Below are 13,166 nucleotides of genomic sequence, written 5' to 3'. Positions count from 1 at the left end.
TGCAGTTCAAATCTGTGTTGTTCAATGGTCACATGTATATACTTCTTACTTTACAAATATATTAATTTAAGCACAAATGAGAGCATATTCTATGTATTATTTTTTACAAATCCCCTTTTACTTAACAATGAATCATGAAATCTTAATATGTCAACAAATATGCTCCTATAATAATTTTTAGTGGATTCAGAGTATTCTATTAAGTGATATATACCGTATTTTTTTAGCTTTATTGAGGTGTAATTGACAAAAGTGTAAGATATTTAAAGTGCACAGTGTGATGATTTGATGTATGTATACATTGTGAAAGGATTCCCTCCACCCATCAAGTTAATTGACACATCACCTCACATATTTATCTCTCTCTTTCTCTCTCTTTTGTGAGAACACTTAAGTTCTACTCTCTTAGCAAATTTCAATTATGCAATGTGATGTTATCAATTACAGTCACCATGTTATACATTAGATCCTCAGACCTTATTCATCTTAAAACTGAAAGTTTGTACCTTTGTACCGATCTCTTCCTATTTCCCCCACCCCCAGCCCTGGCAGTCATTTTTCTACTCTGTTTCCACTCTCTGCCTCCTGCCCCCCAGATTCCACATAAAAGTGACACCATGCAGTATTTGTCTTTCTTTGGTTTATTTTACTTAGTATAATGTCCTCCAGTTTCACCCATGTGTTGCAAATGGCAGACTTTTCTTCTTTTCTATGGCTGAATAATATTCCCCTGTATGGATATAACGTATTTTCTTTATCCATCCATCCATTGGTAGACACTTAGGTTGTTTCCATACCTTAACCACTGTGAATAATGCATCAGTGAATACTAACTGGAGTACATAGATCTCTTCAAGAAAATGGTTTCATTTCCTTGTGATATATACCCATAAGTGGGATTGCTGGGTCATATGGTAGTTCCAGTTTTAAGTTGTTGAGGCATCGCCATACTGTTTTCCACAGTGGCTGCACCAGTCTACATTCCCACCAACAGTGCAGGAGGGCTCCCTTTCCTCCACGTCCTCACCAACACTTGTTATTTGTTGTCTTTTTGGTGATAGCCATTCTGACAGGTGTGAGGTGAGATCTCACAGTGGTTTTGATTTGCGTTTCCCCGATGACGAGTGGTGCTGAGCACCTTTTCTTGTACCTTTTGGCAAGTTGTACGTCTTCTTTGGAAAAATGTCTATTCAGGTCCTTTGCCCATTTTTAAACTAGGTTGTTTGTTTTTGTTTTTTGCCATTGAGTTGTATGAGTTCCTTGTATATTTCGGATATTAACTCCTTATCAGATACAAGGTTTGCAAATATTTTCTTTCAGTAGGTTGCCTTTTCATTTTGTTGCTGGTTTCCTTTGCTGAGTGGAAGCTTTTCATGTATTAAGTTTGATGTAGTCCCACTTGCTTATTTTTACTTTTGTTACATCTGCTTTTGATGTCAAATCCAAAAAATCATTGCCAAGATCAGTGCCAAGAAGCTTACTTACTCCCTATATTTTCTAGGAGTTTTATGGTTTCAGGTCTTATGTGCAAGTCTTTAATCCATTTTGAGTTGATTTTTGTGTTTAGTGTAAGACAGGGGTCCAGTTTCATTCTTTTGCATGTGGCTGTCCAGTTTTTCCAGCATCATTTATTGAAGAGACTATTCTCTCCTCATTGTATATTCTTGGATCCTTTTTGGAATATTAACTGACTGTATACACATGGGTTTATTTCTGGGCTTTCTATTCTGTCCCATTGGTCTCTTGGTTTGTTTTTATGCCAACACCATACTATTTTGATTATATAAAAATATATTTACAGATTATATTTATAGATTTATATTTATAGATTATAAATGCCTCCATCTCTTTTCTTTTTTTTAAAGATAGCTTTGGCTATTCAGGATCTTTTGTGGGTAAGCTGATAATGGGGGAGAGAATAGGGAGAATTGCTTAGAACGATCTTAAGTGGATGAGAAAAGATAATAAGAGTAATAATAGCTGCCTCTGGATTTGCCTATTCTGGACATTTCATATAAATAGAATCATACAATATATGGTCTTTTGCATGTGACTTCTTAGACTTAGCATAATGTTTTCAAGGTTTATCTATGTTGTAGTGTGTATTGATTTTTTATTCCTTTCTATGGCTGAAGAGTATTCCATTGTATGAATAGACCACATTTTATTTATCTATTCCACATCTGATGGACATTTGGGCCTTTTTGTTTAGAGCTGCGCTGGTGGGTGGGAACTGGTACTCCTTCTCATTCTCGAAGTGATTTCTTTCCTTGTCATCTGAAACCCTGCTCTCTTCTTATTCCTTCTGGTTGTTTCTCCTAAATTTTTCTTGTGGCGTCAGTGTCATTGTCTGTCCTTGGAGTCCCCACTTCCCTCCAGGTGCTACCCCGGTTCCTTCCCTCTTCTCATTCGGGCAGTGTACCTGCCTCATCATCCGCCATCATCCTTGTGCCCAAGGCACCCAGGCCTCTCTCTAGCGCAGGATCCGTATCTCTGTCTACAGGGCACTGTCACTTGGATGTCCCAAGGATACCTCAGATTCAGCATGTCCACGTTTGAACTCACTGGCCTCTTCCCGCAAACCCAGTTGTTATTTTGTGTTCCTTTTTTCAGAGAATGGAGCTGTACACTCAACTCCTAAAACCAGAAACCTAGATAATCATCTTAGCTTTTACTTTTCCCAGGACCCCCCTCCCGCCCCCGTCCCTCCTGTGCCTCCTCTCAAGCCCATTCAGTTACTGAGCCCCATGCTTGCTGAGGGCGCCCAGAGCTGCTCCTAGAAAGAGTCGTGTGCCTTCCACCTGGTCTTCCTGCACCCAGCCCATCCCTTTCCAGTTGGATCTCATCAATTCCCTGGTTCAGACACTTCAAGGCATGCCTCTTTTCTCCAAGGGGATGGGGTCTACACTGCTAACGGCGGATGTGAAGGCCCTCCTTGATCTGGCCCTGGCTTTCTTCTTCAGCCCCGCCTCTCACCACTCCTCCCTCTGTGTCCAGTGTCTAGTCTAGTCTTTTCCGTTTCCCAAAGACCTTGTATCCACGGGGATGTATCCAAAGTCCTCTACCAGGATTGTGTGTATGCTGTTCCTCCTGCCTCATTTAACATGTCTTCCCATCCTCAATGGACTGACTCCTTCTTATAAATCAGGTCTCCACCTAGAGGCCGCTTCCACCAGGAAGCCTGCTTTGTGTCGCTGTGAGGATCGAGTGCGCCCCGGGCCGCCACAGAGCCCTCATCACAGAGCTGCGTGCACTCGTCTCCTTGTTTACGGATCGCCCGTGCAGTGGTCTGTGTCCCCATGCCTCCCAGCCCTCCGAGGCCAGGTGTGATGCCGGTCTTGCTCGCCTTTGTGTCTCTAACACTTAGCACAGTTCCTCCCATGGAGGAGTGTCCTCGCAAAAAGGGCTTAAATAAATGAACGCAACGATGACCGAGTGCCTTCCGGGGGTCCGCAGCCGGGCAGAATTTGGGGCAGGTACTCTCCTCTCCTTGGGGTGGTTTTATTTGTGACCCTGCTTCCGAGTGGGGACTCCTGGGATGGCCAGCAGCCTCCATAGACCGCGTGGCTGTCTTCGCTGTGGGCTGCTTTCTCTGGGGGGCCAGCAAATTCGGAGTCACCCAGAGCATCAGTGCCAACCTGTAGATCCATCGTCAGCGGGGACCTGACATCCATTCTCCGCGGAGCGGGGCACGTAAATCAGCTATGGGCCTTTTTTTTAAAAAAAATTTATTTATTTATTTTTGGCTGTGTTGGGTCTTCGTTTCTGTGCGAGGGCTTTCTCTAGTTGCGGCGAGCGGGGGCCACTCTTCATCGCGGTGCGCGGGCCTCTCACTGTCGCGGAGCACAGGCTCCAGACGCGCAGGCTCAGTAGTTGTGGCTCACGGGCCCAGTTGCTCCGCGGCATGTGGGATCTTCCCAGACCAGGGCTCGAACCCGTGTCCCCTGCATTGGCAGGCAGATTCTCAACCACTGCGCCACCAGGGAAGCCCAATGGGCCTTTTTTATTTGACGTTTTGTGTGAAAAGGGCCGCGTGGATGTTCACGGAGGGCTGTCGGAGGAGGAGGATGGTGCAGAAGGAGCAAAAAACCACTGCTGTCAGCTGGGCTCTGAACTCACTGCAGGCGCCTTGCTGAGCACCGGAGAGTGAGTCCTCTCACTTTGTGTTACTCATATCGCCAGCAAACCTGTAGCACAGGCACTACTTTTTTTTTTACCTTTTTCCTTTAGCCAAATTTTATTTTATATTTGTTTTGTTTTGTTTTTTTTAAATTGATTTATTTATTTTTGGCTGTGTTGGGTCTTCGTTTCTGTGCGAGGGCTTTCTCCAGCTGCGGCGAGCGGGGGCCACTCTTCATCGCGGTGCGCGGGCCTCTCACCATCGCGGCCCCCCCCCCCCCGCTGCGGAGCACAGGCTCCAGACGCGCAGGCTCAGCAATTGTGGCTCACGGGCCCAATTGCTCCGCGGCATGTGGGATCCTCCCAGACCAGGGCCCGAACCCGCCTCCCCTGCATTGGCAGGCAGACTCCCAACCACTGCGCCACCAGGGAAGCCCTATATTTGTATTTTTTATGGAAGTGTAGTTGATTTACAATATTGTGTTAGTTTCAGGTGTACAGAAAAGTGATTCAGTTATACATATTTTCTTCAGATTGTTTTCCATTATAAGTTATTACAAGATATTGCATATTGTTCCCTGTATTATACAGTAAATCCTTGTTGCTGATCTATTCTACGTGTGGTAGTTTGTATCTGTTAATCCCAAACTCCTAATTTATCCTCCCCCTGCCTTCCCCTTTGGGAACCGTAGTTTGTTTTCTATGTCTGTGCGTCTGTTTCTGTTCTGTGTATAGATTCATCTGTATATTTCTTTTTTAGATTCTACAGACAAGTAACCTCATGTAATATTTATCTTTCTCTGTCTGACTTACTACATATACACCACTTGGATCTGTGTTGCATGCACGGAGCAGCAGGTTTAGGGAAGCGAGACAACTTGACCGAGGTCACACAGGGAGAAAGTGACGGAGCCAGTCCTGGAATCGCGGATGGCTCCAAATAGGCTCCTAAATGGTACACTGGTGTAGGTTCAAATCTCCATTTTGCCAAAAACTATAATGAAATATTTTTTGTTGGCTTATCATGGCCAGGACGCTTGATAGCTGTGTGTTCTTGGGAAGATTATACAACGTCTCTGATTCTTTGTTACCTGGATATTTTGCCTGGTGATTTTGAGGATTAGTTATGAATGCATATAAAGGTCTGAGTGCAGTGCCTGACACATAGTAGGCATTCAGTAAACCATAGGCGCTACTTGGGGAAACACACCTTTGGTAGCCTTGAGCGTCTTCCATCACTGAGGTAGATTTGGTTCAATTACCCCGGACCCTTGTTAAAGAGCTCTAAAGCCCGTTAAGTCCTGCCTCTCAGGGCAGGTGAATGACACGAGTCTTGAAACTGTCATCACCATCAGACAGTAACAGAAAAGCACGTTTGCTTGGTACTTCTTTGGAGATTATTATGTGGAGTACAGGGGAAAAAGTCCAAAAGCATGCATTTAATTGCTGGAGTCATTTAATTAGGCAGGTGATATCAGGGTTAATGAATCATTAACATGTAAAAAAGCAATTAGTTCATTGTTTCCATAATTTTATGCAATCAAGCAGAAAACTGCTTCTTAGAGTAGCTGTACCTTAATAGAATTTTGCAGAGGATAATTTCTGTTGTTTTGTTTTCAAACTAGGTCTGCAAATTCATGGTAGTTGTTGATATTCATGGCATTGATTTTGTCACTATTAGTATGCAAGTATATATAATTTTATATATAGTATGACAGTAGGGTAACAGTGGATGTAGGTGTGCATTGCCACAATCCTCAGTGAACTCACTTTTTCTGGGATTCTTTCCAGAGTATCAGAGCTGTTTCTCACTTGTCATTCATTCATTCATTCTTCATTCATATTCATGAAATACTTATCAAACTCCTACCATGGGCCGCTCATTGTTCAGGCACTGGGAATACTTTGTTGAACATGACAAACAAGGTCCCTACTCTCAGGAGGCTTACACTCTACAAGGAGAAATCAATAATAAGCAAATAAATAAACACAAAAGTATTAGGTAATATCAAGTGCTGTGGTGAACATATATCAAGGTGCATGATCATCAGGGAAGTCCTCTCTGAGGAGCTGGCATCCAAGTTGACTTCTTAATGCAAGAGGGAGCAAGCCGTGCAAAGATGTGGGAGAACATTCCAGGGTCAAGGCCTTGTGCTTGCGGGAACAAGCTTGGTGCTTAAAGAGCTGGAAGAAGGCAGGCATGCGGGGTGGTGTGGGGAGGGAAGAGGGCAGAGAGGCAGCGGTGCCAAGCACATGGCCGCGTGGGCTAGCTGAGGAGTGGGGACCTACTGGAAGTGTGGGTCTTTCCACCACTGGGGCCTTAAGTCAGAGAGTGATCGTGTCCTGATTTGTGTTTACAAAGGCTCCTCCACTTGCTGTGAAGAAAGGACTGTGGGGGTGGGGAGATGAGTTAGGGGAGGGATGGGGAGGCTTGGCCAGCGGGGTGGCAGGAACGGGATGGCCCAGGATGCAGTTTTGAGGTAGAACTGAGAGATGGGCTGATGGCTTAGTTGTGGGTGTCAGGGAAGAGAGCACCCACCGGTGTCTCCCAGGCTTGGTAGTTGAACAAGTGGGTCTAGGGTAGTGCCATGTTCCAAGATGGGGCGTCTGGGGACGAGCAGTTGGCTGTGGGTAAAATCAGCAATTCTCTTCGGGCTGTAATCCAACTGAGGTGCCGAAATCGTCTCTCTCTCCCTCCCCCCGCCGCCCGGCCCAGATTCTGCGTGTCTGTGTGTGTTGGGAGACTCTCATATTTACTAGACTGTGTATTTATCGTATGTGATAGGTATGGCATTGTGCCTTTTGTAAAATGTTATCTCATAAAAACCCTGCAAGGTGTATCATCGCCATTCCCAAATTAATAAATTGTAGCTCAAAGGTGAAATGCTTCTCCAAAGTCACACAGGTAGTAAGGGGTTGGGCTGGAGTTTGAACCCTGGTCTGTCCGATCCCGGAGGCTGTGGTTTCTCCTCTCCCAGGCCGCCCCCCAGACTTGTTCTGCTCCCTCCGTGACTGAGGCGTTCCATGCTTACAGCGAGATGCTGGGGCAGCTTCTCCACAGCGCCTCCATCTTTCCCCTCTCACCCCCTCGTCCCCTTCAGAAGCCAAGGTGACACCGCTCCCGGCTCCTCACTTAAAACACAGCGCTGGGAAAGCCTGCCTTCTCTGTTAGCGGGCTGTGCGGGTGGCTCCTGCGCTCGTGGTGAGCCCCGAGGGTACTGGTTGGGTGTTATTCTCGGGGAAGGAGCCGCTGTCGGTGACTTCGACTCAACTTGGGATAATTCAGTGGACCTGCGCCAGCATCAGAGGTTGGCTGGCCTGTCTGTATGTGACCGGGCGGCCTGGCGGGTCAGGGAGGTGCAGGGAGGCCGGTGGGAGGCCCGGGCGGAAGCCCTCTGCCGCGGGGCCCTCCCTTCCGGGCCAGGGGCAGGGGGCCAGGCCAGCCCTGATGTGAGGGGGGGCACGGGGCTGGCGGGGGGCAGGCCTCAGGGACTCTTTCCTGCCTGGGTGTCTGGGCCCCGGTGGGCGTGAGGCCGACGTCGAATGGGGCCGCAGAGCTGGCTCAGCCCCTCAGGCTGGGTTCACAGAAAAGAGAAGAGAAGGGTCAGAACACGCTGGGAAGGCGTCCTCGCCTGCCAGGACATCCCGGCTTGAACCCCACGGCCTGCGTTAGAAGCCCCCGTCCCGTCTCGGGGCCCCAGCGGAGGTCACCCGGGCTGTGGGGGCATCCTCGGCGTGAGCCACTCGGCCCCGTGCCGGGCGCCTTCAGCGGGGACCTCGCCGCCCCCTGGGCCGCACAGCCCTTCAGCGCAGCGGCCCGCATCGCCCGGGCTGGACTCCTGGCCACCGCCCGGCACGGAGCCCAGCGCTCCAGGTCCCCTCCCGGGTCCCCCCTGCGGTCTCTTAGCGAGGCTGCTCCCCCTTTACCCGGGTTTTGGGTCGAATGCTGTGCCTACTGTTGGTATTTAACAAGCGTTTGTTAGCTTGAACTCAATGCTGAGGCTTCTTTTTTCTTTTTTTCAGATCAAGCCGGTGGTACGTTGTGACATAAGCGTGCCTTCCAGGTGGCAAGCGTTCCATCGTTTATCCCGACAAATCACGTGAGTACGCGGGGTGGTGGGGTGAGAAACCGCCGCTTGTCGAGCTCCTTAAAGACGTTACGCCCCCTTCTCCCCCCTCCTCTTCCTCCCCCTTCTCTCTCTGACGCCCACCCTTCCTCCCAGGAGCCTCCTGTATGATTCAGCCTTTCAGGTGCTGCATGTTCTTCCCTCGTGAACCTTGATTTTGGAGAAGCAATGCCGTTGCCCTGTCGCGGCTGCCACTTCACGTGGGGTGGAAGTGCACAGCTTAGTCTTAGCTTTTTATTTATTTTTGCTAACCTAGCCATTGCAGCTGCTGGATGGTGAAAGGAAATGCAGAAGTTATGTTCCCACCGAAGCCCCTTGGCGGGGGGAGACGGGCTGTCTGATGCTCAACGCGCCCTGGTCAAGGTTGCCTGGGGGCTGGCTGTCCCGGGAAGCGGCTGGTGGGGCGGGTGTAGGGGTGCCAGGGGACTCTGTCCCGGTTAATCGGGACCCCTCTGTGGGCCGGCCTGCGCTATGCTTGGGGTTGTAGAAAGAGAACACGCTTGACTCAGGTCAAACATTGGTTCAAATCCCACTTTTCACCTTGTCGGCTTTGTGACCAGCACACGCTTCCTCTCTCTGAATTGGCGTCCTCATTTGTAAACAGGATGGTGATGTGCACCTGCGAAGTCCCAGGAAACCCCGCCCAGTGCTTGTTAAGGGGCAGGAATTCTCCAAATGGCAGCCATTTCCTCCCCATCCTTCATATGTTGTGCCGTTTTGGTATTTTAGGGATGAAAATCCCTGACTTGAAGTTGCAGACGGCACCTTCCCTCTTACCCGGTTCTGTTCCCAACGGAAGGAATTTCAGTGAGTTTCCAGGGTCCAGGCTCTATGTCTGAGGGGCGGCAGCAGCAGGCCAGTCCCAGCCTTGGGTAGCAGAGAGCCCACATTCCGACGAGTCAGCCTTCACGCCCCTGCTGACCAGCCAAGGGCTGGGGGCCCAGGAGGCTGGGAACCCCCTGCCAGACACAGCGGAGCCCAGGCTGGGAAGCCCAAGGATGGAGCAAGCATGACCTGCTTATTAGCTACGCTGTTCCTTTCACTTAACCTTCCAAAACCCTACCGTCATTTCTTTACAATGCTTTTCCTTAGGCCTCTGCAAAGGTGCCACTCACACGTCTGAGACCCTTCCCCTGTGCCTTTTGTACGTCTGAGAGCTGTTCTGAAATCATGAGAGGCACAGTGTTTCTGAACTTTATGAAGGACGTCTCTTTCTGGAGAATGGATAGAAATCTCAGGGAATATTGTTGGCTTATGGGTCCTTTCTGGCAAAGACACGTATCACTAGACATACATTTTCTGGGGGGAGCCTGACCCCCGCTGTCAATGGTTCTCCCTTATTTTGATAGACTTTTTTTTTCTGTTATAAACCAGTTATTCTTAAGGCATGTGCTCTATTCTTTATATGGTGTGCTAGAAACTCCACTAGATGGACCCAAATATCCGTCCAAGGCCTTTTCTCCCAAGGGAAGACCTGATCATGTTTGCTTGGAGACCTTGTAACTTAAAAACAAACAGAAAATAGTTACCATGGCTTTCAGAGTTTTTGATGTTCGAGGTGAAAGGTGTTTTGACCCTTCCCGGTAAGCCGGGAGCTGGGGTAGAGGGGGTGGGGGGTTGCTGAGTGTGAGTTCTGTAGCAGCTGGATGGTGGAGAGAGAAGCTGTTCCCCCTGACTGTCTGCGTGTCCTCAGAATTCAGCTGGTCGAGACCACGTTCAGGGGAAGCCGCCAGCCTGGAGGTGGAGGCTCAGGTCTGTGTCCTGGTCTGTCATTAACTAAGCTGTGTGCTACGGTAAGTGGCATCCACTGCCACTGCCACCACCGTCACCGCGTCACCTGGCAAAATCCATTCCTAGATCCAAGTGCTGTTTCCTACTTTGAAAAATTCAAAACATTTCCTATTTAAAAAATTTAAAGTATGTCTTACTTAAAATATTTAAAATATTGCCTATTAAAAATTAGTGAGCACATTGGGAGGTGTATTGGCAAAGTTGTTTAATGCCTTTAACCTCTCTTATATCAAAGTAATTTTTAAAAATTAACTATTTTTTATGGCCAGAGTAACTTACACCCATGGTAAATATATCGTTTTAAAAGGTATACATTAAAAGTAAATCTTCTGCCCACTTTATATCCCCAGAGGCAACTGTTAAAAGTTTCTGGAGTGTCCTTGTAAGACAGGCTTTGCATATTCAAGGATTTAGAGGCGTGTGTATGCTGCAAACATTGCTGTGTATCTTCCTTTTTCTTTCACCACAGAATTTAATATGGTTTCTTATTAACACATATAGATACGTTGTGCTTTTAAAAATGGCCACCTAGTATTACAAAAGCGGTCTGTACATAATTAACAATGATGGGCTTTCACTGTGTGTCCAGGGGCTGTGCGTGTCCATTACTCTCTGTCACAGACTTTCTAGGGAAACAGTCTTTGGGTGTATTTCTTGGGGTTGGTCATCCATCTACCTGGATCGTCAGGTGGAAGACGGGCTGTCTGATGCTCAAACAGCACAGACCTAAAATCTGGCAGAGCGAGAAGGCTCTAGTTCATTCTCCAGCTCAACCGCAAAACTTATGGGGATGTGTTAAGTCCGTCACTCCCTCTAAACTTGAAATTTCCTAATTTCTTTATTGTTAACATTTCTTTCTTTATCGTTAACAATTTAAAAAATCCTTTCCTCCGTATTTACATGCTTAGTATAAAAAAGTGGACATCTAGAAATGTGTTAAGAATAAAATAAAAATCACTCGTTATCCTTCCCCTCAGATTCAGCCACTGTTAACTTTGAGGGCCGCTTACTTTTAGTTCTCTCTGTACTTGCTGTTGTATTTTTTTACCGCATTAATTGTATTTGATCATTTTCCCCCTAAATACAAATTCTGCATAAACAATTTTAAATGGCTGCATTAGTTATTATTGTATGGCTGTGCTATGATTTATTTAACCATTCCTCTGCACTTGGACATTTAGGTTGTTTTTATATTTTGGTTTTTCTAAATACAGGCATACTTTCTACTTCGTTTTGTTGTGCTCTGCTTTCTTGTGTTTCGCAGATAATGCTTTTCTTCTTTTACAAATTGAAGGTTTGTGGCCGCCCTCTGTTGTCAGATGATAGTAAACATTTTTTTTTAGCAATAAAGTATTTTAAATTAACGTACGTACATTGTTTTTATAGACTACAGTATAGTGTAAACGTAACTTCTCTATGCACTGAGAAACCAAAAACTTTGTGTGACTCGCTTTGTTGCTGTGGTCTGGGGCCAAACCCGCGATATCTCTGAGGTTTGCCTGTGACCCTGCGAGAGACGTTTTCACAGGTTCACATATACGTGCCCACATTTCCGTGGGTTGGATTTCAGGGAGTGGACAGACTGTGTCAGTGGTTCCTGGTCCCACACGTCTCCGTGTCTGTGTCCCCAAGTCGCCCTTCAGGAAGATCGTGCTCACTTTTACCCACGTCAACAGTGTATATGTGTGTGTGTATCAGCCTGCGAGGGCTGCCAAAATCTGTGGAGGACACAATTCAGTCCATAGCAGTGTGCTTATTTCCCCGCACTCAGCGTGAGAGTCTGTATTAAATATCTTAAAAATGTAGACAAAAACACAACATGGCCTTGTCTCCACATTTATTTCTTGTATTATTAGCCGTCTGTGTTTGGAGAGACTTTTTTGGCGTGCACCATTTAGGAACACGGGTAAGTGGAAACCTTGCAGCAAATCTTCAGGGTAGCGGTAACATCACAGACGAGCTGTGCTATGACTTGCACAGAATGCCCCTTTCGAGGTTTGTTTTGGGGCAGAGGCTTTAAGTATGGAGAAAGGTGGCCTCTGGGGTGATGGCAAGCCTCCTTCCACAGCGCCTTAGCTGAGAAACCTGATTCTTTTTGTTGTGCACAAACGTGTTAACTTAAAATTGATATTTACTCTGAAACAAGAGATGTGTTTCTCCAATTTTAAATTATTTACATTTAAGGAAAAACAGCAACAATAAAACAACAGTAATCATAAATAACAAAGTAACAGATTGAAAGCCAGCACCTTAAAGTTGAACTCCTGTATTGTTAAATGCTATCCATGACTTTTAGACTTAAAGAAATATTTTACAATATTTTAATAAGAGTTTGAAACTGTTGCTAAGTGGCTTTGACTCTAACACCAGAGAACTAGCAGCTTTGCATTGGGTTTTGTGCGGACCCCAGCCGTGTCCCCAGCCCCAGCCCATAGAAATAAGAAAACAAACCCACCAGGACCACAGGGAAGCTGCCTTAAACTGCGAGAGTGAAACCAGCGGTTCCTATCATCCTTCCAGAGGATTGCACGTTATTTCCTCCGGGACCCCCTCTTGGCTCCACGGAGGGGACAATAGCTGCATTTTTAACGCCACATTTCCCCGTTTGTTTTCCACGTGGACACAGGTTTCTTCCATGTTACCCATTGTCACGGAGGCGTATTTTTTGAAGAGTAGAGTTCAGTCCTGTTCATCGGGGTGTCTTCTATCCCATGAGGCCGTGTCGCCAGCGTTTCTGGCCCCTCCATGGCCCTGAGCACTAGGGGCTCGGGGACTGTCCTCCGTGGGGTGGCGTGTGGGCCACCAGGGGCTGTTCAGGGCTCTGGAATTGGGTATCTTTCGCGAATTTCCAGTGTTTTCCCCCAAAGTGTGAGGCCCTAACGAAGGCTTTTCCTTTGGTTCCTGCAGTGTTTTCACAAATGGAAGATTATTTATTCCACCTGTAAAGATTGTGATACCCAAATTCAGCCTGACGGAGTGGAACTGAGTGCTGGCCACGATCGGAGAGAAGGTCTTTCCTCTGAGAGGCGTTCGAAAGTAAGGCTCTGGCCCAGCTCTGGGGACCCAGAAGGAGGGCTCGTTCTGTGCTTTTCAGTGAGAATTTCCTGCCTGGCCAGCAAGGTCTGAAAT

At 47.1% G+C, this 13,166-nt stretch overlaps 1 protein-coding gene across 1 annotated transcript in view; it reads left to right on the top strand.

The window, feature by feature from the left end:
- DCDC2C (doublecortin domain containing 2C) overlaps positions 1-13,166 on the top strand; it is a gene marked incomplete at its 5' end in the record, with an annotated part of 154,232 nt that overhangs the window by 15,769 nt on the left and 125,297 nt on the right. Inside the window, 3 exon segments of the mRNA XM_082357371.1 lie at positions 8,143-8,219; positions 12,945-13,020; positions 13,024-13,073. Coding sequence (XP_082213497.1) covers positions 8,143-8,219; positions 12,945-13,020; positions 13,024-13,073 — 203 coding nt within the window.

This window comes from Balaenoptera borealis, assembly GCF_965194805.1.
Source record: "Balaenoptera borealis genome assembly, chromosome: 15".
Taxonomy (NCBI): domain Eukaryota; kingdom Metazoa; phylum Chordata; class Mammalia; order Artiodactyla; family Balaenopteridae; genus Balaenoptera; species Balaenoptera borealis.
Note: the sequence above shows the minus strand (reverse complement) of the source record. Positions and strands in the feature narration are given on the sequence as shown.